Source organism: Suillus fuscotomentosus (assembly GCF_016647785.1).
Source record: "Suillus fuscotomentosus strain FC203 chromosome Unknown F5891scaffold_4, whole genome shotgun sequence".
NCBI lineage: Eukaryota > Fungi > Basidiomycota > Agaricomycetes > Boletales > Suillaceae > Suillus > Suillus fuscotomentosus.
Genome location: NW_024539516.1, coordinates 241,859 through 268,138, shown reverse-complemented (window position 1 = coordinate 268,138; position 26,280 = coordinate 241,859). Strand labels below are relative to the sequence as shown.

Here is a 26,280-nt window from a genome sequence, read left to right as displayed (position 1 = left end):
TCCATCGTAGCTGAGACCACATAATTTCTGGCATGTCATTTTTTTTGGAACACATCCAGTGGTGCTGGAGTGTTCCTTGGAGGTCAGGATTGTAGTTTTGGTGGAGAAGAGTTTGAGTGTTTGCAATACCGAAATTTTTGGTACCTAAATCACTCTGAGTAATAAGTGGCATGTCTATAGTGGTACAATATTAGCTGGTGTGTTTGAGTAGTAGGATGATGATGACTCACAACCAAGTTCTTTGACGGTATCAAGGTAGTATGATAATATCAGCTGCGGGTTTCTATTAGAATGCCACACACAGATCCACATAATACATCCAGAAAACAGTTCAATCCCAGTGTGAAGACTAAGACCAAACCTTAACCATTTGTTGTGTTGGTTGACAGTGAATAAGTTGTTGACACTGGCAGCCCAGAAGTGCCTCCTCTTGAGACACCTAGCCTTGCGTTCACGTACAAGTTCAGGCTCGAAGATGGTGAAGTACGAAGAGACTACAGTCCTAAACTATAAATTAGATCTTGACAACTGTGAAAGAACTAAAAAAATGACCTTGAGACACTCATGCTCTTTTCATGACAGAGAAGACTGATCACTTCTTGGATTCCAGCCTTCGGATACATCTGGCTGATATTAATCATAGCATCACAGATAGACTCTATTATATGGCCTTGCTGATGAGTACATTAGAGGCCTATGCTCTCCTGTATCTCTCTAAATTTGGTGAGCCTAAAGATATAGATTAGATGATAATAGTGAGCAGTTGCCTTGTACATACCCAATGCCATAATGCTCTGTATCAATGTGCTTCTCCCACAAAGTGTGAATGATTTGCCCATCATTCTGATGTGCCTTCCATAGATGGAGAATATGGGGCGTGATCTCATCTAATGGTGCTAAACCTATTGTCAGTTTGGACACATTGAATGGAAATAAGTGCATACGAGTGGGCTTCTATTGGTTAGGCATCGGTGACTTGGAATGTTAGTTAATCATGGGTTGCAGTGCACTGTTAAATACCTGTCTGTATGATCGCATCCACACAATCAGCGCATGCTTATCCGCACAAGCAACTCTGTAACTCACCAGCTGTTGACCAGACCGGCACCCATGGTGATAGCAATGGTAATTACATTTTGAGGTGTCAAGTCTTCTTGCTATGTGGACCAGGGAGTTGCATCAGGAGGCAATGATAGTGTGACTGGCAGCAGCATGACCATGCATGGCTGTATGAATATGCTTGATGGTAAGAAAGGAGTGCCTGCGTCTAATAAGGACTTACCTTTCACATCTGGGTTAGTACTTAAAAGTAGCCCATCTGGAGAGAATGGGAACAGAGGTCTAAGCAGTGCTAATACGACTCTGGAGAGAATGGGAACAGAGGTCCAAGCAACCCTAATCCTGCAGGTAATATGTCAAGAACTTTATAAAGATAGCACCTTGAACCCTGACCTTAGCCACATCATTATCATGACTCCGGTATATTTCCTCTGAGTTGAGCTGCAACTCACCATATATAAAATACAGTCACTCACCATGCACAGGATACAGTCAGTCTATGTCCTACCATCTCTGAGGGTGACATTGCGGTATTTAAGCCATGAGTATGTCCTGCAGTTTTTACAGTATCAATTCAATTCTGCTAATGGTGTCTACCAGTGAACTCATCATACAATTTACAGAAGATGCTTTCACAGACCAAGATTGCACATGTGAACGCCCATCCTACACCACCAAGATTCATAAAGGTGATCCATGCCTTTATATTGCCACCATGGTTCCTGGGAAGGCCAGTCGCTTTGTCTGCAGGCCATGCAACCGCCACTATGAGCTGAAGCTCGCTACCGGAGTAAGACCCACAAGTGAACATGCTCCCGACCCTCGCATAATCCAACAATCGGTCAATGCTGCACAAAGATCATGTCTGTCTCTGCTTTCACTCACACATCTTCTATCATTAACATTTCCCAGCATCCATGCATCCACCTCCTGTTATTGCAACATCTTTCAGACACAGGGTAGGATCAAATGTGACCATCCCTTCTAGCTGGCACCATGGTGATGCACATGTCCAACAATCTTGCTCAGGCCTCCATGGTCATGATGCATGCCCTGCTGCTTACTCTTTAGGCCTTCCAGGGTACTCAGCCCATCATACCATGTATGGTGCAGAGTGGGAGTGCTGGGCTAAGCAGGCATACTCCATTCCTTCTGCAGAGACCATCAGCTTAGAGATTTCGGCCATTCACGAAGGTGGCAACAAGAGGAAGGGCGGCCATAGTGTTTCCTTTGGGGTATGTATACATATAAATGAATGTCCCTAGCTAATGAGTTCATAGAACATCTGTGAGGGCAAGAAGGATATTGATACTCAGATTGATACACCCTGGCTCGTCACCCTGGCTCTTGAGATGGTCAGGCCAAAGATTTCGGCTTTTGCACTGGGATTTCCATGGCGCGAGGATGAATTTATCATTCATGATGGGGGATGGGTGGATTTGTCAACTCATCCACCAAATTTCACTTACTTCTACAAACAATGTGTCCAACCTTCTCATACTAAAGGCCCATGCATTTCGGTATTCAAGACCAAACAGTTTCAACTGTCAGTTGTCGTGCCTATGGCTCAGTGGGATGAGTATGAGTCATGGCTTGAAAAGATTGAAGAACTTCGGGTTCATCCTTATCTACCTACTGAAACAGGACCACCACTCACTCATACTTAGGAAAATTGAGATTTTCATCCTCATACCAGATCCACGATGGTACCTCCTTTGGAAGATCACACTGATGTCTTCGAGTCTATCCACACTTGCACTGTTACTTGCACTGTTGCAAGCACCTCGTCTGGCAGTACATCATTTCACCAACCACTCTTTAATCCCCCACTAGCCGAGTCTTCCAATGCTGCTGATGCTGCTGTATCATCTGGCCCTAGCTTCAAAAGGACATTTGAACGTGACAGCACTCCTGACACTCCCCTGTCGTCACCTCCTCATAAGAAGTCAGCACCAGCCTTTAAATCTCCTGACCATTGTAGAGACTCGCGTCTCTCAATGCCAGATATACAGCCTTATGAACTATATAATCCTCCTACATGTTCCAGCTCCTATCTAAAGGATCAGTCATATGCGCTCGTGTGCGCACCCTATGTACGTGCATCCCTTTAGGCCTTCACGCTCTTACTGTCTGTCCATTCGTCCCATGTCCTTGCTGATTTGCTGGTGTGTTATTCTTACCTCTTCATTGAACTAACAAATCCTTTGGTCCAATGTCCACGCTTGCATATAGAAAGTCTGTTCAAACTTAGTTTATATTTAGAGTTGATATGGTTACTTGGTTTGAGAGTGTGCTCCGAAGCGTGCCGCATAGCATAATCTCCCTTCTTAAATAGAGGAAGGATTCTTTTGGTTCTGGTAGGATCTTTCCCCTTATCTCAGTATACTGCACAAGTGTATAGTCCTGCTCCTTGCTCAAAATTTAATTATACCTTCCATTGACTATCACTTGCACCTCTACTAGTCCTTAAAGAAACTTTCCCTTATCACTCAGAACGTGCCTTCGCTAACGTGCGCGCGCCCCTCGAACCTCTTGCTCATGCGCGCATCTCGCGCACCTTCGTGCACATTATCTTCTCACGCCTGCTAGTGTCCACCTAGCTCATAGAGTTTCCCTCCATTTTATTACTGAGGAACTTTTCTCAGTGGTTGTCCTTTGGGTCGAGTCATTGTCTCATATCCTGGTCTTGCTGTAGAGCACCCATTAGTTTTAAGTGTTTTCACCTATAGTCAAGATTCCTCATCTACACCATGAACATCCTAGGGAGGCATTGCAGTTTGGAGGCACTGCTGACTTAGATGTCCAACAAGGTAAATTTATTTATCACTAACTATGTCAGTGCTGATTCCAGTTATAGTACTCACTCTCATTAACAAAACAATTCAGTTTTTTCCCATCAAAAACCATGTGCTCTCTGACATCCTGAAAGACAAACAGCATCGCACATTTGAACTTGATCCTGAGTCAAGCCAGGCTGGCATGCTTTCTGTCAAAACATCTTTAATAAAGATGATAGGAGCAGGAGGTTTTAAAATGGCGCACCCTGGCTGGCTGATACTTTTCTCAGCATATCCAACCATGTTAGAGACTGAACTTGGTTCATGCCCACAGCAAAATGTGGCAGTCAAACACCCATTTTACAAGAACTACCCCCCAGGCAGCAGCAATGCACCTGGCAATTTTACGATTGGATGATATGCTATAAAGGATGAGATGGTGAAGCTTTTCAGAGAGGCAAATGTACTGTACTGGGCTGGGTCACTTCTTCAATTCGCATATGATTTCATTGACCACTGCCTTTACTGTTCATCTGAACCACCACCTTTTGATATCCCTCACTTGTGCTTTGTTGATGCTGGTCTAGCTGTGTCATATGTACAACCACCACCTACTACATCTCATCAAAAATCAAAGGTGAACATCCCTCAGTATGGCTACCTCGTTGAAGAGTTGATTAGCAGCAACTTCCTGAAGTATATTCATAACATGGACTGTCAACCAATGCTTGACCCAGACAAACCTGGCTATGAAATAGCCAAGTTCCTGGCATGCACACAACACATCTAATATGTTAAAACTGGCAGTCTTGCTTTTATTTCAGACTATCAGGGTGCGTACATTTCTTCTGGTCAATCAGTGAGTTAATGAGAGCATGATTATTGTTGACAGGCAACTCTGAACTTTTGACAGACCCCCAAGTTCTGACTCACCCGTATGTTTCCCCCTGTGTCTCATTCAAATCTTGCTCAACTTAGAATTCTAGCACAGTTAACAGAGGCAAGGACATGTTTGGGGATGGTAATATTAAGGTTAGTGTGAGCAAATTCGAGAAGGAGCATATCTGCAATAAATTCTGTCAGTGGAGTGGTTTTGGACTGAAAAGCTCAGGGCTGAGGAGTGTAGCTTGACCATGGATAAATGAAGGAATCATACGGACATGTAGCTCATATAGGTTTATGACTTGCTTTGTGTTTTCTTGATTTGTGTTTCATTCCATGTAACTTACCATAGTTCAGATGTTTTCTGGAGTTTCATCAGAAAATCATGTCTTTGCAGATGTTGTCAATCCACACAATCTCCGGCCCATCAAACAGCTCACTCTGTCCTTTATGAGCCTATACACTAGCTATCCTTTTGCTCTAGCAGCTGTACCAATGGATACTGAATATTCCAGAAAGACATACTCTCTGCACTCCCATCCTTCCTCTGCATTTCTGACCCTATGTTTTTGACCCTTTGTGTTTCTGATCTCCATGTTTCTGACCCATTCCTCCGCTATCAACATCCTTCCGTCCAAATCCTGTTGGTTCCTACGCCATAGCCCTACTCTGGATCATTCAGATCCATCTGTCCCATCATAAGGATTTCCATCTACCATATACATTTATCAGAAACCTCGCACCAGATGCAAAATGCTGCTATTTGCAATGACTTTTCAGTGCACCTAGAAACTCCATCCATGACCTTTCATAGTGTGCAATCCATGCTCTGGAACATTTCTGGTCTTAGGGGCCAATTTCCAGAAGCACACAGTCATATCTAGCAGATTCCTCTGACACACTTCTGGCTCGAGTGATAGTACATGTCACAGATTGAAATCCATTCAACCCCAGACCTTCAGACAAAAGAAATCATGCCTCATAACACTCCTTCCTCACTTCCTGCACTCCAGAAGTTCATCTGTCATCATGTGATTACATCTCCAATCATTTTCCAGTCATAGGGGCTAATTTCCACAATTAGGATGATGCACTTATCCTTAGCTACACCTCAGTACAAGCTCTGCTTCATGGAGGTAGATATGTCTCACAGAACTCCTCTGTTATATCAAAAAGAGACCTGCATTTCCACATCCACTCTTGCCCTCTTATCCTACACTTGCTGCATTTCCACTATCCTGACATGATGTCCTCCACTCTGTGAGCTTCCTCCAACTTTCCCACACTTTTTGTGGACTTCCAGTCACCTTTGGAATTATCATCAAAGTGTTCCAGTCTTCCGCTCTGGAAACCCATTTTGTCTTCACATCCCATTGCCATTCTTCATCACTGTCTATGACATTCTGTTTTTGGATGAAGTACTAGGCATAATAATGAACCATGCGTGTATCAGGAACATTCCTGAGATCTCCAGAAATTTTTAGCTCATAGGAATCAATCCTCCGGAATCCGTCCATCATTGTCCTTTGCCATATACCAACAATCTCTGTTCTGGACTTCCTGAGTCTTCAGCCTCGAGGGCTCAGCCTTAAAAGGGGGATACTGTCATATTCTGCATTCTGGACCTACATCTGATGATGTTCCCATACCTCATCCGGACCTCTGGACCCCCTGTCCATGTCTCCAGACCTAATCCTCTATCCATCTGGATCTCTGTACTCTTGCATCTAATATCCAGATCTCCGGATCTCCGGATCTGACCTATGCTTCATATCCAAACCCAAGCCTTGAATCAGCACTCATCCCCTTATGGTAATCACCTATCTCTGGTCTTTGGTTATCTCTGTTTCCATTTTGCTTATTGATCCTTGTATGACTTTCATCTCCAAGTTCATTTCCTATGATCTGTCTTATTTTCTAATATATTTCCACATGCTCGTACATAGCCTTACCCCTCTGCTTACTGATCTGCACAGACTTGCCTCTAGTATATAAACCCCAGTAGATACTCCTGTATTTCCTTAGTCTGAATATCATATTAGTCCTCACACTAGTCTTCACACTAAGTCCTCATATCAAGTTCTAGTTCTCCAACTTAGTCAATATCCATCTCAGGCCTAGGAAGGAATTCCCTAGGCTGCTCTCCTGAGTAGCCATTACACATCTCTGTATCAGGATGAAACCTTAAACCAGTGATAAATGCACCTCAATTAGCACTATCATACAGTAATATATAGGATATGTTTAGGGTTACAAAAGACCAATTGCAACCGGTTTTCATCAGTTTTTCATTTTTGGACTGATGGGAGGCAACTAAACCTGCGGTCCAGTCCAGTTGCCAGTCTTTTTGCAGTCCAGCAACTGGACTTTTAAACACTAACTGTTCCACTCCTTTTTGGGAATTGCCTGGTGGCAAGTTGCAAAAAAGGAAGTTCAAGCAATTTACTGATGCAATTGCAGGAGTGCACTACTACTGAAGTCATAAATGTTCATAAGGGGATAAATGACAAGGATGCATCACTAGCCTTCTACAATAGCCAAGTAGTATTAATACTCCTGAATGTTAACTTAAGTGCAGATACACTTGAATAGAACTAAGATAGGTGTCACTCTTATCCACCACCCCTTATATAATCACAACCCTAACCCTAAAAACAGCAAAATCTTCAATGGAAAAATTTTAAACCATTGAGATCGAGAGACTGCAGAACAAATGTGTGATTAGTACATGTAGAAACACTATATTGTGCATGAATTTGAAGTAATGGTACTAATCATCAAGGCATTCAATGATATTTCTCTCCATTGTGTCCATATCACATGTGTACTGACTCATTTGGTAATATCATCAAAATTTTGCCACGCCCCAGTATTATTCAATGAAATTTTTGATAGAAATTGCAAATGTGGCCACAGGAAGTGACATACTTTTCAAGGTGACATTTTGAGATACTTTATGTAGGTAATATCACTGGTTTTTGGTGCCTTCAAAAAAAACAGTCCTGCCTAGGTATATGTCATGTGATGCATTATATAAGCGGCCAAATGTTGGTGTGCCGAAACTTGAAAATTATTCCCTTGCACCCCATAGCCTTTATAAATTACTTTCTGACATAATAAGACAAAACTTTTTTGGACCTCCAGTTTTGAAGATTTTTTATTTCTGCTTCCTAGCAATTCAAGCTATACTACTATTAAATTCCTAGGATCCAGTTATATCAGAAATGAATCTATGTGTCTATAATTTGAGCAATAGTAAGGCTCTCAATCTGATTATGTAAGGGGTGGTGGATAAGAGTGACACCTATCTTACTTGAAAGTTGAGGCACTTGGACACTTGATCATCAAAACAAAGCTCTCCTCTTGTAAGTCAGAGGCACATCAATAGTGGGTCTCAAAGTTAAATTTATGAACCTTTAGAAACATCCAACCAAAAGAAAATTCAAAGGTATTCAAGCTCCGCCAGAATATGATCAATATGATAAGATAAGTACTGCAAAGATCGCTATCATATGCATGCATCATGCCTCACACATCAGCTCGACGACAGATCTTGCAGGCACTGCATGCCAAGCAGCTCAATCTCCAATATGCTCGCTACTTTGAACTCATCAAACTCACCATGGAAGGACTTGAAGACTTGGATGATAGTAGTGATGATTCTGGTTCTGATTGCATGTCCACATCATCAGAATCCTCACTTAGTGAGTCGGTTTTCTCATTTGCAACATCTACAAGTGCAATGGAGATGCTGACGTCCTCATGTCCCTTCATTGAATTTAGTAATACAGTTCAAGCCTTAGCTGATGAAGTGGAAAAGTCCCAGGTCCTCTTCGTGCAACCAAAATCTAGCTGTGCCCCACAGCTACATCTTCTTGAGGAGTAGGCACTAGATAAACCCAAGAAGTTCTGTTGTAAACTTCATGTCAATCTCTCTGTTTTCATGGAGATTGTCAATAAAATCATCAATCATCCTATATTCTATAACAACTCACACAACCCTCAATTACCAGTCCCTATACAGCTTACTGTATTCTTGAATAGTGTCAGCCACTACGGAAATGCTGCAACAACAGAAGATATTGCAGATTGGGCCAGTGTCTCAGTCAGGACAGTATACAATTGTCACTGTCATGTCATGGTTGCTATCCTTCAGCACCATGATGATGTCACACACTTTGATCCGCTTGATCACAATGATCAAAATGAGCGAGAGAGAGCGAAGGACTGGATTGAAGAACAAACTTGTCTGGAGTGGAGGGGTGGATTTCTTAGTGTTGATGGCACACCATTCAACCTGTTTCAGAAGCCTGGGTGGCATGGCAAGGGATTTTATGACTGTAAATCAAATTATTCACTATCAGCCCAAGTGCATCATGAGTTAGAGCAGAGAAAATAAAACCAACATTTTCCAAAGGCTGTAATCATGCCCCACAACCTGCATATTGTCAATTATGTGATCAGAGTCCCTGGGAGTGTGCATGACTCAAATGTGTTTGCAAAAGCTCGAATTGCACACCATCTGCAAACGTTTTGGGGGGAAACAAGTGGATCTGGGCAGATTCAGCCTATGGTGCTCGCCTATGATGTGTTGTACCTTTCAACTGACCAGCTGCTGGTAGATTGACACACAATCAAAAAACATTTAATTATCACCTGTCAAAGGTAGTAGTACAAACCATTCTCAAGTCACAACTGTCAACTCAACATCTGCAGGTCTGTGTTCACTCCGAGCATTGCTATGGTTCTTTGGAAGGCCGATTTCAATCCCTTCGTGAACTTCAAGTTCAAATACAGGCACAAAAAGACCTTGATGAAGTGAACATGTGGACATGTTGCTGCTTTATTCTGCATAATATGATCATCAACATTGAGGAACAGCTTGGCAGTACTGGTACATTTGATCATTTTGCCCAGGAAGCAGGGCAGTGGAGTCATAGAGTGCAGGACAGGAAAGAGGAGGATGGGTATGATGCCGAAGAAGGAGCTGGGGATGAAGGTTTTATTGGGTCTGACAGACAGATTTTTCAAAACACACTAATGGGCCAGTTACTGCAATATCAATAGTGACAAGTCATGGATATGTACTTCAGTAAATTTACCCAAGGACCGCAACGCAAGGAAAGTGCGGTGGATGAAATGAGTGACACAAGGAAAGTGTGGCGGATGAAATGAGTGATGCGAGGAAGGTGTGGCAGATGCAACCAATACACATTGAATTTTTCTAGCATACATCACAATGTTTGAATGAAAAACAAGCCTAGAATGCAGTAAAGAACCTGCGAGCTAAATTGATAACAGCAAGGGAAGAGAAACGAAAGCGGAATGAGCATCAAACAACTAGTTGGGATTTTCAGCACCAGGACCCTGATGAGCCAAGTCTCTTTCCATTTTCAAGTGTTGTAACCTCACTTCCTCAAGCTTGATCTCCAACTCCAGCTGCTTCATCCATTCATCTGCCATTACACGCTCATGGTTTTGAATGGCTATTGTGCTCCGTAGTCCATGTTCACACTCAGCATGAGATTTGTGCATCTTCAGCTCTCTGCTTGCTAAGTGGGTCTCTAGCTTGAGGTGTTTGTGGTCAGCCTTGACTGTGGATGCCTTACATATGTGTCAAACAAGTGTATCTGACGCCTCATTCAGCTTCATAGTGAGCTCAGTTGTTGGGTCTTGTGGCTATTTGTGAGATACTTATCATTTATGAGATGTAATTGGTGATTGATCTGAGTCTTGATCAGATGATATGTGACTGCCAGAAGTATGAGTGCCAAGGCTAGTTTTGCATGAATGCATGGTAAGTGATTTCATCATGTGGCCTGCAGCCACGTCAGAGTCCTCAGAGGTATCCATCTGCACAGACACAGCTCTGGCTTTGCTGCCAGTGGTATTGGCAGATTACAACAAATATTTGGGCCTATCCACTGCTTCAGGTGAGTTAAGGAAGATCTCATTGGGAACATTTGTGTTGAGACAGGTGATGGGTGGGCGTTGGTAGTGGTGAATGATAGGAAGGTCAGATGGTTGAAAATGGGACAAAGAACCAGATGATGGTGTTGGGGGAAGTGGAGGGCAAGGGAAGCTCAAAGATGGAGAGCCAGAGGTATCACTTAGGCTATCCCAGCCTAGATCTTCATCACCATGGAACATGTACAACCTAGGATCATCATCCTTAGAGGCCTCACTATCCAAAATTTCACCTGGCTCAAGGTCCTCATTGAGAGGACCTGCATCTTCTCCTTCATCATCCTCGCAATCTGCATCATCCAGGACCATCTCTTTCTCTTTCCCTTTCCCTTTGCCGAAGACATCCAATGCCTCAGCTTTGAAATCCTGGCCTGGGTCAGCGGTTGAAAATGACATATCATACATAGGTGGGATTTGTTCTCCACCACCCATGGAGATCAACCCACCATGGGAATGTCTGCAAGAGGCAGTCTACAAAATTGTTAGAGTGTATACCCAGAGAGAAAGAGTTTACTGACCAAGAAGAATCCTTGTTTTCTCATTCTCATTGAGCTCCTCAAATGACAGTCCAGCACCAGTCTGACCAAGTTGTAGATTGATCTCATTATACTTCTTGTGTAGCCTAAAACACCTTGTTAGTAGCCTGGTTGGCACTGACAGACATAAGAACACTGGCAGAAACTCACGATGTAAATTGGCCTTGAATGGGCTTCACAAAAGCGAGAGGGCATGCTTGAAAATATTCCCTGACTTTTGGATCTTCATCAGCTGTGAAAACAGCTGCTGCAAGCTGCTGCATATAGGTGTTCTTCTGGGTGGTCATTTGCTGACATGTGCGCCCTTCCTCCTTTGCATCCTTGGCAGAATCAAAGAATATTTTCAGTCAAGCATCTTGGTTGATTTTGCACCACTCAATAAGGCAAGTGGTGCGTGGACTGTTCTTCTTCTCCCAGTGTATATCATGCTAACTAGTCTACATCCTTGAGAAGATTTTTATTGTGTCATTAATGGGTCTCAGAGTGGCCACATGAAATATCAAATTTTTGAAAAAAATCGGCACTACATGGCAGCTTTGGACTCCGATGGTCCGCAATGATTGAACTTACCAGTAGAATCATCAATACTAGAGATAGGCTCCTCACTGTGTCCCACAGCCAGTGTTCTGCCAGTCAGTGAACCAAGTTCACGGTCATTGACCGGATTGCATGGGAAAGCTGGCGAACTTCGTCGACGTTCATCTGAACACGACTTTCAGGAGTTTCCTGGTCCTACTGTAATGAACTATACTATATCTGGTCAATGCTAGAATCTTTGATTATCCTCGTGCCGCTTCACATATCATTACTCACATAAACGCATGGTTTTCGTGTGTTCGGTTCAAGGGTACGTTTTAAGGCTTAGAACTTGAAGATGGACTCCCGACTTTTGACACACCATGAAGATCGGCAAGAGATCAAACCAAGCATGGTGGTGGGATCACTTTGTGGAGCACCCAGGTTATGCTGTCAAAGACCCAGCTTCGATGGTCGGTGGAAAGGCAAAGGTAGTGTGTGCAAGGCTCTATGAGCAATGTGTTGCACATGAGCAGGCAATGGATGAGCATCAGGTACACTTGGGCCAGCGAGATGCACCAAGGGACGAAGTGGCAATAGCAGGCACTCGTATGCAAGTTTGTTTTATAGCTTTCTGTTACTAACTTAATGTACTAGTTTGGGCTAGTGGCCCGAATGATCCTCAACGCACCTGGTTAATCAGTCGGCCAACAACACTATTATGTCACTTGCATGATTGTGCATTGCACTCTGAGGATGTCCGTTCGCAAGCACGGCTGGAATACAAAATGGCGCAATTGGCTCTCAACTGAGACACTCACCCTTCTGGCAGAACTCAAGATGTATGTTCACAAAGAGCATGTACGCAACGATGTGGTCAAGAAGTGGCTTCAATGCCGGTACTGTGACACCGAGGCCACTGGCAAAGCAGAGCCTACTCAAGTAGTTCATGCAGTTGGCGACAATCTATCAGGAGAAAGCAGCAAACGGGAACCACGCAGCCTCGCTTTCGAGAGGCGAGGGATAAGTGATGTTGCAGCAGACCTTATCCGAGCTGTTCAGGAGGAGATTTCCACCACAGAATCAATGCACTCAGTCCCCATTGGTGCTGCCGGTGCCAGTGGTTCATTCTCCCGCATTGCTATCAGTGACTTAGTCAACTATTCTCGTGCGGAGGAATGGTTGGGATCTTTTTATAAAGTCGCTATTGAGGTTTGGATGCTGAGCTTGAGTTATATGAGCTTCTTGACTTAGATGCCGAGGGAATTGATGATCCAGACTTTCCTCAAGTTGATGATGTTCTTGACGAGTAGATAAATGAGCAGTGCTACCAGATGTTATAGTAGTAGTAGTCGAGTACTATCCATTCTGCGATTGTTGACGCACCGTGTACTGCGGCACTTTGAACCTGCTTCATCGTCCAATCAGATATGATTATCTGATATTCAAGCAGGACATCTGGCACTGCACAAGTTCAGTTCACTTGCATTCATGGGAAAGTTCGCGGCTGAACGTACGTTAACTTTGATAAACGTACACTGACCGGCAGAACACTGCCCACGGCGCATCATGGCAGGAGTTGCAACTGGTTGTGGCCATGGATCTCGAGGTTGCCCAGTGAAGCATGGTGGCCATGGACGGATAGCTGGTTCCTGTGCTCCTAGCCCACCTGCCAGCATTGGATCAGCTCTGGCACTCAAGATGCCTACTCGTGCCTTATGAGTCCTACCAAATGAATGGATGTATTTTATATTTGTCCTTCTATGCTCACATAAATTTAATGGCACTCAGGTAATTACGACTGCCCCAGCCTATTGGCAATCACGGCATAACCGATTCGATCTCTCTTCTGTTTTGGAGCTGCATAGCAGAAATATGATAGCGAGAAACCAGTTCTGACGAATATCACCGAGTGAGATTTAGTAAGGTTCGGGCCAAGTTTGAGCTGCACACAAAATTTCAAATACCCCACTGCTCGTACGATGAACTGTTCGTGTCATCCGGCTCGATATAGCTCTTGCGTAAAGACATATCGAAGAATTGAGAGCATCCTGCCATTGCATCACAGTATGAATGTATAAGAGTCCACAAATAATAAAACGAAGAAAGTGGATAGACTGAAGAAGCGATTGTCAACAGATATCCAGTTAATGAGAGAAAAGCCTCACGCTCTGTTCAGCCTGATTTGCCCTTCTTGTACGTTCCGTACGGTCCCACTGTGCCTGGCGGACCACCTAGTGTTTTCTTCTGTGGTTGCAGAGGCTGAGGAGGATGCTTGCTTGATCCAGGACGTGATCCGAACAGGCGTGAGTTGTCTACTGCATAATCTGTAACATTCCATTTAGTGTCAGCCTCGACTTCATATACCTCCATCCTCAGCATTCTCCGCAATACAGAATTCTCTCGTTCCAACCGTGCGAGCTCACAATCCCTCTCAAGAGACCAATCCTTCTTTTCTTCGAAATCAAATTCCTCCGCATCGCCTTGCTTTGCTTCAGGCGAAGGAGTATCAGCAACTTCGGCATCCTCGCCATTCAGTACGCGCATGAAATGGCGAAGCGTCTTCGATATCCGCCCGAGGGCCGCGGATTGAGCAGTGCTAGCCGACAGTGCACGGAGAAGGTCTTCCGATTCCCTGGCAATAAGCTTGGATTCGTACTCGCGAATGAGAGCGAGTTCGTGATCTTGGACGTCACGCTGCAGATTAATTACCGCGGGTAACACATGTACATAGGGCGGCGGATCGAGGCAAGGGAAGAAAGAGGTCATATTTTGTCGGTTATCAAAGAACTGCCATGACGTGAATATATACACGTACAGCTCTTGTGCGGAATGCACTCATTACGCTTTCAAGCGTCTGCTCGTACTCTCGAATAAGCGCACCAAGTTGTTTGTTGTCGTGTTGCAGCGTCTGATTCTCAGCTGCAAGAGAGGCGTTCATGCGCTCTAGTTCTCCATCGTACACGTCTGCGTTCATTAGTCCAGTAAAATAGATCAGCAATGAGTAGGACAAACCTTGAACCTTGTCGAGGTTGAACCTGCGGCATGGTCAGTCCAGTCTACAGATACCGCTCGACATTCATGTTCCCACCTACGAAGGACGAACCCTGTCTGGGCATGTGCCGCTTGAGTCTAAGGTTCTATATCAATCGAGAGTTTGTGACTTTACTAAAAGGAGGCAAAACCTTTATAGCACCAGCTGAGGCATGGAGTGAAAATGATACAGAGCGGTTCTGCGTAATCTCGTCAGAAAGTTCTTGGATACTGTTGAGCAAGCGAATAAGATCATTCTCGTCGACGATCGTCATGTCATGAAGGCAAAGGAGAAGTGGGGGGTCGCGTGCCGCCGCGAGGGGTCACAAGTCAGTACAGTACTAGTACTTAAAAGTTAGAACCCAGTTGATTTCTTTGCCGTTTAAAATGATAAGCGATGAGAAATGAACTATTCTAGAGTTGAGTGGCAGCTAGTTTACTATTGGTCTATTCGTGAATGTATGATTTTCGTCTACAGCACTCGATTTTGTACCACTTGAGCTACTTGACTGATCAAGCACATTCTACTATCATATTCCAAGTAAATTCGTTAATCGGATACCACTGCCGCCACTGCCGATGTCGGACATTGAATTTGATGAGCCTGTTCCGTGTGAGCTGCTCCCTATTATCTAATTCTCAATGCATACTCTTACATACGTCTACCGAGCGGACTGTAAATTCGGCCTCACTGTGATTGTTCACGACTAACCAACTGGGGTAGTGTCGGCAAACTGAGTCGATATCGAGGTCTGTTGTGGATTCTCTGTTGTTGCTCCGTCGGCGCTAACATTGTCGATGCACTCGCTTTCCTTCACTTCACGGCAGAGTGTCCGCAAGTCATTCGGCTGTTCATGTTTCACTCTCCGCGGAACCTTACTTGGCAGCCCCGCACGCTCAAAAAAAAATAAACTGTGCCTCCAAATCATCATCCGGCGAGTCTGCTATCAACCTTTGTTCATGAGGCTCTTGACGTACTAGGATCTAGATTGGTACATTGCCTCAAGGAAACCATATGATTCCCCGCTAGTGTATAAGTATTACATGTTAACCTTACTTCACGTTATGGGACCCGAAACATCAACATAATATTATTGCCTCCGTGCCGCGCTGGTTTTCGCTTCATTTCGGCTTTGCTCAACTTGTAAGTGACAAGAGTTGGTGCCTCCGCAATAGCCTCAAACTCAGATTTGACCGTGCTGTTTGGTATGTGAACAACTGTCAATTCACCATATAAATCACGTATATTTTCATAGGATCAGAATTTTGATGCTGTCCTAGTTCGGTAGCACAAGCCGCTTTGATTGCCACGCACCGCTCGCTCCCAACAGCATTTTGTCCGGTACGATCAACCTTTCGCAGCAGGGCGGTACATATCTGAGTCAGTGGCCGCAGCTTGGGATCTCGGTCTCTATTTTCAAGGTAAAATCATGCAGCTGTATGTAAACTCTGCTCGGCTGCATCCTAAACTTCAGATGCAGGTCCAGAAATTCTTCAAAAAATCTTTTCGGATCACCGCCATTTGCCATTTAGTACTTGTGCCGTTGATGCGCTTCCCGAATCAGGGGGAGATAGCTCATGATCCGCACCTATGGCAGGACGCTGCACTGCACTTCTTACGGCGGTAAACATAGTAGTGAGTCATTTTCATCTAGTCGAATGCTATCAGGCCCAGTTCCCGACCTCATACTTCACTCGAGTCAAAATCTCCAAGTTCCGACTCGGAAACGTAGCAACAGACTCTTCTGGGAACTTCCTTCTGCAGAGAGCATTGGCCCACTGGGATCTCAACGCTGTCACACAAATATCCCCATGTCTACTAGTATGCGATAACGCGATCTCCTGTTCTTGGGGGTGCGATATATTTGGTTCACATTAATGGAGAACACAAAAGGATGGCAGCCAGCGCTATAATCATTTCTAGACTTGTGTTTAAAAGTCAGCCGTTTCAGGTCAGGGTTTCGTCGCATTCATTTGAGAACACTCATACGATATCTTCTGCCTTAGGCATGTATGAAATAATTAAGAAGGAGTCATTCACGGATGTCCCTCGGATGAGGGAAATGTAGTGGGTGATAGCACCGGGTTTCGGCAACATTGAATTCCAAGCTTTGCCACACGGCTTATGTCCCTGCACGTCTTGGACGGCAAGACAATAGTTCCACGGTAGCTCCGCCAATGAAGCATCATCCCAGCCTTCTACTTCTCACGACTTCCCATGCCGAACAGTCTCATGGCATGAATCATAGAATCCTTTCAGTACAAAAGCTTTTTGTTTCACCCAAGTCTTATCACCCTCGGTAACATCATCGCCTCCACGAACAAGCGCCTATCTTTGCGTAAGGCAATTAATCGGGGGTGATCTCTCATCTATTATATTTGTCACTCTCGCTCGGCGCCTCAGGAGCCATACTCGCACCTTCCCTCCCATATCTACCATGCATCATGCATTGCTAGTTAACGAAATCGTGCTGAACATACTTGCTGCGGTGCGAGAAGCAGACGCCTCATGTAGCCAGCTCAACGCTCTCGCTCGGACATGTCATTTCCTATCACCTCTGGCGTTGGACTTCTTATGGTCAGACTTGCCGGACGTGAGGCCCTTGCTCCAATATATGAAACCAATCATATCCAATGTGCGTGAATAATTGAATCATAGACACCGTGATAACTGACTCGACCTGAAGGACTCGCGTACATCAATACCATGCGCGTCCTTCCAAGGAGCTGCGTCTCGTGTCCGTAAATTATCGTGTCCCCCTCTGGCATTTTCAGATACCCATTCCCAAGTCGCCTTTACAGAACGATTGCGATTATTAAGCATGATGCGCATCGCGACCTCGTTGATTCCCAACCTCCGTCGACTATCGTGGACTGACACTGATCAATCACGTTATGTATATATCCGACTATTCCTAAGTCCTACTCTAGAATCCCTCGAGCTGGATTTCTCTTTCCACAAACCTCCCGACTTTCCCTTCCTAACCTTACTGCCCGAACTCTGCCCCAACCTTCACAGCGTGTCAATAAGCAAGCATTCTGTCATATCTTCATCGGAAGACGAGGGTCCCTCTGCCGTTCAGACCATTTGTCAGCTGCCTCGTCTCACTGCCTTAGAATGCAAGGCATCGACCATCAGCGAAGCAGATCTTCTGCGCCTATCTCAACTCAAGTCACTCACGACTTTAAGCTTGGGCATCCCTTCGTGGGTATCAAGCGACCACGGAAGCTTAGCGCCTCATAGTTCCAGGACAGCGAGGGATTGTGCTGCTAGCTCGTGGTTCTGCAGTCTGCGCAATCTACATCTTCGTGCATATAGTATGCCAATTATCACATCCTTTGTAGAACCTGGATGCAGGCCTCTGCACTCAGTTGTCTTCGACATCTCTGAAGCACCGACTTCTGCTTCCTTAACAGAGTGTTTTAGCACACTTTATTCCAGTCAATGCGACAAAGAATGCAGCACGATGCGTTCTATTGAAGTACGCGACAGCCTTTCAAATGCTATACTCGCAGTCTCCCAGCTTCTTCCCAACTCAAAGATCATCACGGTGGATGTATTCAAGCCACTTTTCGCTTTCACCAAACTACGAGTTTTTGATCTGGGCGTGTGCCTGTCATTTTCTCTGAGTGACTCGGATCTTACAGTGATGGCAAGCTCCTGGCCAGAACTTGAGGTCTTTTGTCTCAATGATAGGCGTGGCTGGCATCCGTCCGCTTCTGAACCTAAATTATCGATCACTGTCCGCGGTCTCCAATCAGTTGTGCGCTCTGTGCCCGAGGCTCTATCAGATTGCGATAGTCTTAAATGCCCTCTCACCCTGTCCCATAACGTCCCAGTCCTCACGGCAGGGAGCTCTGACACGTAATTTGGCAGTGACTCGCCTTAGCTTGGGAGATTCGAGGTTGGCCAATCCACAAGATGTCGCATGTGCCCTGTCTGATATCTTTCCCCGGCTGAGGAGAATCAGTGCGTGGCAGTATCCTTTAGACACATTACCTAAAGGTCGGTATTATCGCAAGCTATGGGAAGAAGTAAACAATATCTTGCAGCAGCGGGACATGACAGCGGTAGCCAAGTGAATATTATAGACCATTAGTATAACCGTGTACAAGAACGACGTATATGAAATTGTTTTAAGTTACTCATGTTACTAGTATTGAAGATGTGTCAATTATCTGGTTTCCAAACATGAACGGGCTTGTGTCTGCTGGATCCAATCGTGACAGGAAAAAAACCAGAGTGGTTCTCTATTTGTTGTCGCCAGCGATTGTACCGGATCACCAAGAAATCTAGTTGTAAGTTTCTTGCGTCTGCTGGTACCATACATTTGGCGCTGTGGATCGCAAAAAGAGCGCCATGAATCATTGGCAACCGAGTATCGAGCTTTCAACCAATCCGGGCCTAGCAAAGGTTCTGCCTCTGCCTTCGGTATTTGCTGTTGAATCACGTCAGGACAGAACTGGTTGCACTCTAAACTTAAGACCAACCTTAAGGCTGCTCTGGCCTTCGAGTTGATGATGCAATTGAACAACTCCTTGTTGGATGATCTGGTGACCTTCTTGTGTCACAGAACTGCCTCCTTGCTGCTCGCTAGACTGTTCTCGAACTGGATGAAGCGAGAGTGGAACCACTAAACTGTGGGACAGGAGGTTCGTGGGCATCATCATTGACATCCTTCATTTGGATGTCGCCATGTCCAACAGGGGGTCTTGAAGGAGCATCTGTATGAATACCGACTTCTTGCCCATTGCCCCGAGGACTCTTCACCACCGAATCATAGTGAATATGTTCCTCGTCTTGAACAGGAAGTGAAGTAAATGGAGAAAAAACCCTTTCGGAGAACAAAGTAACAGAACGAGAGAGAGGCGTATCTTCTTTTTTTGCTGTACGTTTTTTTATGCGTGAAGGATTTACATATTTGACATCTTCAAGCTGCTCCAATCTTGGTGGATGTCCGGACGAGACGACCTTCTTTCCATCTGGAGCACGGGCGTACTTGAGAGGCACAGCAGGCTGATCTGGACAGAGCTCCATCTTATTGGAGTAGTTACGGTCCGCTTTGGGACCATCAAGGTGCTCCACTTGAAGCACACGTTTCACTTGGAGGCTTTCAACTGTAGTTGTCGGAAGTTTATTGCTATCTGGAAAACATAGGCGATCAGGGCGCAAAATTACGGAGCGTAGTTTTTCAGCACCTAAACTTCTCATCTGACTACCTGTATGATTACCCTGCTGTTGTTGGTGCTGGCTACCGCGGTCGTTGTGTAGTGTCCGTTCGGCAGTATGGAGTATATGGGTGGTTGCCTCGATGCTAGGTCTCGCTGGCCTACCGACGCGAGTTACAACCTTCGGGTCTGTTTTGCTCTTGTCCTTTGAAAGTGAAAGTCCCAGCGATGTTTGCGCCTGAAAGGAGGGCTGTGGCTGTTGGTTGTCGTCCGGTCTCGGTTTCAGCGATTGAACTGCAGTTTTGCCAATGATTTGAGCCGCTTGATTCTTCTTACAACGTTTGCATTTCCAACTATCGAGGCCATTCTCGCGGTCGCCTGCGTTTTGGGAGCGGATGAGTTTAAGGAGTTCATCGCTTTCGAGGGGAGGGGGGTGACATCCTAGTAACAAACAAAATGATGGGTGTGGTTCTTATTAGATGGTCCGTCTTCACATGCGACTGATCACTTACTATGATGCCAGTATTTGCTGCAGCTCCTGCACCGTAGAAGAAAGTTGGCGGGTGTGCTGGTGGACTGTGAACAACGGTGGCAAGACATAAGCGCTTGAGCCTTGTTATGCAGTAAAGTATGAACGTAACTGGGTCAAATTCAATCAAGCTTTTATTTACATAAGTACTTCTTTTCCCCACACTATTGAATACAATGAGCCAACTTGTTCGGAGCCACCCAAGAGCCACTAACTGGCAACAAAGCCTGCGATTTAATACTCGCCTTACAGTACTTTTCGGAGCACTCGCTTGCTACCTCACATCATGTCAAATGGCTCATTCACGAAACACAGGTGACTTCACGACTTGAAGCCATGCAAAACGCTCAGATATCCACTGCAACTCATGCGGGCTCGACAAGATAGAGCAACCAGCAACGAGGAAGAAGTGAATCAGAACTCCACAAAAGCGTGCAAGATTTGGACGTGTCAAGGGTTCTAGACACGATGCTAAGGAACACCCCCGAAATGGGTGGCGAAAGCTCCGAGCGTGATACCGCCTGCGCTATTTCCACATGCATATCTGCAGATCTACCCGCAAGCCGACCTCGCCGGGGCTTTGTTCATGTTCCTGCTATGGCCATGTAAGCCGAAATTTCGAAGCCAAAATCTGTTTCGTACACCAACACGATATCCCCCTTTGTAGTCACAGCTGGATCTTATCAATCATCAGACCCAATACCCAGCCAAGCCACTGGCCAGGCCGACTTTTGACGACATCTTGATCAGTGATACAACTGCCATTTTTCGACGACGTGACAGTGGGTTTGAAACTGTTTTCATTGGTAAAAAAAGTGGAGTGATTTGAATTTCTAATGGGTCAATCGGCGAGACAGCGCCTCAGTGGCATGTAGGACGAAAAATATACATGCCCATTGAGGTTTGACAACCTTGCATACCGCGCACTCACATCCTGAAACGTGTCATCCTGGATACGGATTTCTCTGCCGGGTCAGCATGTCTACTCAAGTTGGATTACGCAGATACATGCTTCAGCTATAACGTGGGATATCATTCGTCACTACTCAAGAATGTCGGTAAATACTATTGGAAGAATATGAAAGGCTCGCAGACAGTTCTTCCAACGGCATGGATCTCTGCTATGATGTCCACGCTACCTTCGATAAGCTGAAAGTATACTTTGACGGATGGAGGTGAGCTTGCAGGCTTTCGTCCTCACAATGCCTCGTATTGATCAGCACTCCACGAGTCACTAACGAGTAAAGATGGTTGACGACAAGTAGTGGATACACCCGGACTTTCTCGGCAAAACTGTCATATTCTGGAATCACGCTGGCCCTGAACGAGTCATCACCCAACGTTCAACCCTCATTTCATTGCCTTACATCTCTCACATGTTATATGAGTGTTGCATCCGAGGTATTCGCAAGGTTGATCGGGCAGCGGGAGGCAATACCGGAAGCCTGACAAACAATGTCTATGATGTCTGCCCTGTGCCGTTAATTGCTTAGTATCTCGTACCACTTACTTGCATGGAGTTTGTGGTATAGATCTTGTATTTATTGGTGTAAGCTTGAAAATGGTATATGCCACCTGTCATTTCCATCTAACATGTCGGAATCATCCCAGCTGAGCTCTCGGGCAAGCCGATACCGATTAGCATAACACCAAGATTACAAGGTACGCCATAGAGATCTATGTGCGGGTGAGCTGTCATATGCGCTAAAACGTTTGCCGAATTGCAAGTTAGGTGCTTATATAGGTCATTTCAGTGAAATGGTTTTTCATTTCTACAGGATACAACTACATAAGTGAAAACCAAGAGGTGTCCCTTGGAACCAAGCGACGCAAGTCAATTGCTGATGACCACTATCGAGGTTGGGCGCCAAAGGCACGATTGCTAGCAGTAAGTTCAGCGCCCAATTTGTATCCCATAGTCTAGGTAAATTCAGTCGGGATGATGACCGTCATAACAAGGAACTCACCTTATCCCAGTCTATCTTCTGTCGCGTCAGAGGCAAGGCGCGCCTCAACCCTTTGAACGTCTTCTCTCCCATCTCATGATATGCATCATTCAGGGATGCCTGGCATCGCGACTCTTCAGCCTCGATCAATGCAAATATTTTGGATGCTGATGACGCAGGAGATAGTGATGACACAGCAGCCGGTATTGATATTGACGAGTCATTCGATGTACTGAGTTGGACCTATACCAAACGTCAGACCGATGAATCTGTATCCTGCGAAATCTTACATTGCCCTGTTCATAGTAGTGAACATTCACGAGGACTCTTCCCTGTATGGTCCTACTCTCAAAGTCTATCTCGTAGTGCGAGCGCCATCTACCAGCCCTGCAGAGATGATTTAGTTCGACAAATGTGAATTGTGGTAATGAACGAACCAGTAGTTTGATGGGTTGTATTTATTGGAGACGATCTGGATTGTGAATCGGGTGGTCGACATGGCTAGCACAGTGACAACTCCATCGTGGTAGTGTGAGTTCAAGTACGACAAAGCAGCAGAGTCCAACGCAGCACTGATCTCTGATTAATCCAATGGGCATCAATGCATGACAATGAATCCACTGACCGCTGAGGCTCAACTTCCGAAGGCTCCTCCGACTGAGGATCTGTGGCTTCCTACTAACACCATCGGTGACCACCGCTCGTGACTGAACGTGAGGACTCACTAGAGTCAAGTGGTTGAAAACAAAAGAAATTTTAGATCGTGGGTCTAGATAGCGTTCCTCTTCGGTGTCGGGTACACGCGCAAATTCGCTAATTATTGTCTAGGACAAGATCCATTGAATAACGGCATCCCGACGCGTTGAGTTAGATACTGACTTGATGGTGTTCGCCTGGCACTTCGACTGTTGTGAACTGCGCGATATTGTATTCCCGAAGGGCAGGAAGGATGCCTTCCTCTAATCCCGCGTCATCATCTACGATGACGCGAACATCTGCAGGAAAATGGACCAGAAGTCAGCGTTGCGCGGAGAAGACAAGGTACTAAATGCTGGGCACCATTTAAGACGTCATTAATCTCTCCTGGGGGTGATTGAAGGATGAAGGAAGCAGCCACTTGTACACGATCTTCAGAACTCATCACGATATTCGGTTCTTCTGACGCGCCGCGTAGGTTTGGCTTTCAATTGTACATCGAACTTGAAGCTGCGGCATTCGACATCATGGAGCGGTCGGCAACTGCCGATAAGATGTGCATAATCCAGTATTTTACTGGGGAAAAAAAAGATAAAACTACAGCCGTGGACTCATAAGGGTCCCGGACCACGACTTGAAATACAAATGTTAATCCTGATGTATTTGTATACTTTGTAATGCTGGGAAGATAGAATGTGTTCTACGATCAATTTAAGATGACCATGAGTGCCGTAGATCATAGTTTGGCCTTGAACTGGTCCTCTGTGACACCCTTGCCCATGGCTGCTGTGGACGATACACCACCGGTGACGGTCTTTATGAGATTATCGGCGTAATCGGCACCACTCCACTATTCAAGTATTAGCTTCAGGGCGCGTGCATGAGGTCGTAGTAGCAAACCTTTTGATGCGTCAAGACATCGCAGCCAATCTCCCGCTCTTTGCTCTGGACAATCTCCACGTACGCTTTCATACCTTCCTTCGCATATGAGCGAGCAAAGAGGTCGCTTATGTACGCATTAGAGTGCAAGCCGCCGAGCTGACAGGTAAGATCCAGTCAGTTTGATTGTTAGTAGGTAATTTGTCAAGTACTGACCGTAATAAATTGCCAGACGAAGCCGAGTTTACCTAGCTCCCAGACAAAACCTTTCATATCCTGACTATTCAAGCCAGCGGCCTCCCAGTTGAAGGAAGGGCTGAGGTTGTACGCCAACCAGTGACCTGGGCGTGCAGCATGGACTCCACGAGCGAACTCTTGGGCTTGAGCCAAGATCGGTTTCTTTGTTTCCATCCAAAGGGCATCGGCGTATGGTGCATACTCAATAGACCGTTTAATCGCACACTGGGTGCCACCTTGGTAGCGATAGAACCCTTCCCGGGTCCGAGGTGTATCCCAGTTCCAGTAGGGTACAGACTTGAGACCAAATTCTCTCTGTGCGATGGCTACTGCTTGAGGGAATGACGAGTGCATAACACGGGAGATGAATCGATCAGCGGTAGCCTTTGATGCACCTTGTGCAGTCAGGGCATTAGCCAAGGTCTCGGAGAACAACTGCAAAGTTTGCAGACGCAGTCCAAGCGTCCTCAATCGCTTGCAAATCATCACCAGGACTTTCCGGCATTCTCGGCGTCGGTCATAACATTCACAAGAGGGGGGAGATCCGGGTTTGTGGAGCCGAAAATAAAGGGTGGTCGCGCTCATCAATGTTTGAGGTAATCAGGGTAGCGGCTTCCGAATCAGTCCGTGCAATGACCAAGTTCTCTACACCCATGATGTCATATTGAAGTCGGATGGCAACAAGGCGGTTGATGTGCTCAGATATCGGCACGAGAACCTTGCCCGCCATGTGGCCAGCATTTCTTTGTCCCAGGTGCTTGGTCCTCGACATGAACACCAGCCGCACCTTTTTCGACGAACATCTTTGTAAGCTTCATAATTGCAGTGAGTCCGCCATGTCCGGTATCAGCATCGGCAACGATTGGACGAAGATAGTCGATGGACGGTGTCGCCGCAAGCTCTGCCTCAGACATATTCGAGCGAGCTTCGTATTGCTTACGGTCATGGAAGAGCTGTGCCATGAATAGGTGCTCAACCTTGTTAGGAACCGTATTCGAGGGGTAATCTGGAAGCCAGTTAGGTAAACTACGTCATCGCAGAAGGAAAGTGCGTACCTGCAAGATCGGGGCCGGGTTCATTGGTAGACGAAGCCGTGCTGGAGGATTGCCAACCAGAAACATAAACTGTCTCGAGGTACTTGGCCATCTGGGTAACCTGTACGGGGTCTAGGCTATGCACCTTCTATCAATACCGTCACACAGTAGTTGTACGGAGGTCACTTACGCTCCGTATGTGTGTGAAGGTGTACCATTCTTGGCGTGCTCGGAGAGCAGGGCGAAGAGCTTCTTTCCTTGAATCTCGGAAGGATACTTGATTGGGATGCTACCCCGTTTCGCGACGACCTGAGCAGCGGTATATGGCCGCTTCACTCTGGCAAAACGTGGGCTCTTTATGATCGGCATTGCTCAATACTGCAACTGAGTGATTGGAGTTTAGGGGCTCACCTGGAACCACCGTTCGACCTCAGCGACCTCAGTCTGGAAAGCGGAGCGTTCAGTATTGGCCATAACAATACGGGAAGTGGCAGGAATAGGATATTGAAATGGGGAGGGAAGAATCTATTAAGTGGTCAGTAAAGCTCAGCGGCGAGGCATGACTGAGACATGTGATTCCGCCCCACTCGTTCATTTGAAACAAGCGAAGAAAAATAAACTAGTAGTGTCAGAGCTCATACATCTTGATACAGATCACAAGCCGATAATAACGATGAGAGGCTCGTGATTACGCTCTATGTCCGGAAACACGGAGCATGCAGGCGGCGTTATACGGATTTTCAGCGGGAGACCTGCTCAAAGCTACGCCCAGTAGGGTATTCGGTGAGATTTAAGACCCCGAGGTGGCCGCATCTTCGTTAGTTCCAAATAGTTATTCTTGCCCAACACTGCACCAGCTGCTCAAGCGCTCAAGCTCAAGCGCTCAAGCTCAAGCGCTCAAGCTCAAGCGCTCACTCCTCTACATTCTACATGTACAGTCCGACTCAGTTCGGTTCTCTCACGACAGCGGATCTCCGCACGTGTCACTGATCGTGATGAGCGCAGGCTGTTGGTGCCAAC

The 26,280-nt window shown here is 45.7% G+C and overlaps 10 protein-coding genes across 10 annotated transcripts; 4 read left to right on the top strand and 6 right to left on the bottom strand.

Moving 5' to 3' along the window:
• Positions 1 to 4: 4 nt before the first annotated feature.
• On the bottom strand, positions 5 to 683 carry F5891DRAFT_928205 (uncharacterized protein; the record flags this gene model as incomplete). Its single annotated transcript, XM_041373909.1, has 3 exons — positions 5 to 174; positions 231 to 502; positions 553 to 683. Coding segments are annotated over 3 exons (573 nt in total), but the record flags the coding sequence as incomplete, so codon positions are not given.
• A 1,091-nt stretch (positions 684 to 1,774) lies between these two features.
• F5891DRAFT_1181892 (uncharacterized protein) lies at positions 1,775 to 2,726 on the top strand (the record flags this gene model as incomplete). Its single annotated transcript, XM_041366080.1, has 3 exons — positions 1,775 to 1,922; positions 1,972 to 2,294; positions 2,340 to 2,726. 3 exons carry the CDS (start codon positions 1,775 to 1,777, stop codon positions 2,724 to 2,726), a joined length of 858 nt encoding a protein of 285 aa, XP_041232056.1.
• A 1,531-nt stretch (positions 2,727 to 4,257) lies between these two features.
• Positions 4,258 to 4,626, top strand: F5891DRAFT_941530 (uncharacterized protein; the record flags this gene model as incomplete). The annotated part of the gene is made up of 1 exon (XM_041374348.1): positions 4,258 to 4,626. A coding segment is annotated over one exon (369 nt), but the record flags the coding sequence as incomplete, so codon positions are not given.
• Positions 4,627 to 10,616: 5,990 nt separating this feature from the next.
• F5891DRAFT_1181889 (uncharacterized protein) lies at positions 10,617 to 11,508 on the bottom strand (the record flags this gene model as incomplete). The annotated part of the gene is made up of 4 exons (XM_041366079.1): positions 10,617 to 11,051; positions 11,089 to 11,156; positions 11,204 to 11,307; positions 11,372 to 11,508. 4 exons carry the CDS (start codon positions 11,506 to 11,508, stop codon positions 10,617 to 10,619), a joined length of 744 nt encoding a protein of 247 aa, XP_041232054.1.
• A 332-nt stretch (positions 11,509 to 11,840) lies between these two features.
• Positions 11,841 to 12,631, top strand: F5891DRAFT_1002550 (uncharacterized protein). The gene is made up of 2 exons (XM_041360253.1): positions 11,841 to 12,346; positions 12,395 to 12,631. Exons 1-2 carry the CDS (start codon positions 12,121 to 12,123, stop codon positions 12,547 to 12,549), a joined length of 381 nt encoding a protein of 126 aa, XP_041232053.1. The 5' UTR covers positions 11,841 to 12,120; the 3' UTR covers positions 12,550 to 12,631.
• A 1,045-nt stretch (positions 12,632 to 13,676) lies between these two features.
• On the bottom strand, positions 13,677 to 15,141 carry F5891DRAFT_1002535 (uncharacterized protein). The gene is made up of 6 exons (XM_041360252.1): positions 14,923 to 15,141; positions 14,829 to 14,869; positions 14,753 to 14,775; positions 14,556 to 14,704; positions 13,906 to 14,434; positions 13,677 to 13,854 (listed from the first exon to the last, which is right to left on the bottom strand). Exons 1-5 carry the CDS (start codon positions 15,043 to 15,045, stop codon positions 13,913 to 13,915), a joined length of 858 nt encoding a protein of 285 aa, XP_041232052.1. The 5' UTR covers positions 15,046 to 15,141; the 3' UTR covers positions 13,677 to 13,854; positions 13,906 to 13,912.
• A 2,067-nt stretch (positions 15,142 to 17,208) lies between these two features.
• Positions 17,209 to 18,639, top strand: F5891DRAFT_1181886 (uncharacterized protein; the record flags this gene model as incomplete). The annotated part of the gene is made up of 2 exons (XM_041366078.1): positions 17,209 to 17,406; positions 17,458 to 18,639. The coding sequence occupies 2 exons, from the start codon at positions 17,209 to 17,211 to the stop codon at positions 18,637 to 18,639; spliced, it is 1,380 nt and encodes a 459-aa protein (XP_041232051.1).
• A 725-nt stretch (positions 18,640 to 19,364) lies between these two features.
• Positions 19,365 to 20,539, bottom strand: F5891DRAFT_1181885 (uncharacterized protein; the record flags this gene model as incomplete). The annotated part of the gene is made up of 2 exons (XM_041366077.1): positions 19,365 to 20,380; positions 20,452 to 20,539. The coding sequence occupies 2 exons, from the start codon at positions 20,537 to 20,539 to the stop codon at positions 19,365 to 19,367; spliced, it is 1,104 nt and encodes a 367-aa protein (XP_041232050.1).
• Positions 20,540 to 22,063: 1,524 nt separating this feature from the next.
• On the bottom strand, positions 22,064 to 23,634 carry F5891DRAFT_1002522 (F-actin-capping protein subunit alpha). Its single transcript, XM_041360251.1, has 8 exons — positions 23,474 to 23,634; positions 23,294 to 23,409; positions 23,140 to 23,238; positions 23,040 to 23,089; positions 22,852 to 22,986; positions 22,705 to 22,801; positions 22,436 to 22,657; positions 22,064 to 22,388 (listed from the first exon to the last, which is right to left on the bottom strand). The coding sequence occupies exons 1-8, from the start codon at positions 23,553 to 23,555 to the stop codon at positions 22,320 to 22,322; spliced, it is 870 nt and encodes a 289-aa protein (XP_041232049.1). The 5' UTR covers positions 23,556 to 23,634; the 3' UTR covers positions 22,064 to 22,319.
• Positions 23,635 to 23,846: 212 nt separating this feature from the next.
• F5891DRAFT_1125412 (isocitrate lyase icl) lies at positions 23,847 to 25,734 on the bottom strand (the record flags this gene model as incomplete). Its single annotated transcript, XM_041363968.1, has 9 exons — positions 23,847 to 23,960; positions 24,011 to 24,148; positions 24,206 to 24,610; positions 24,663 to 24,732; positions 24,757 to 24,871; positions 24,945 to 25,232; positions 25,282 to 25,397; positions 25,451 to 25,614; positions 25,672 to 25,734. 9 exons carry the CDS (start codon positions 25,732 to 25,734, stop codon positions 23,847 to 23,849), a joined length of 1,473 nt encoding a protein of 490 aa, XP_041232048.1.
• Positions 25,735 to 26,280: the final 546 nt, after the last annotated feature.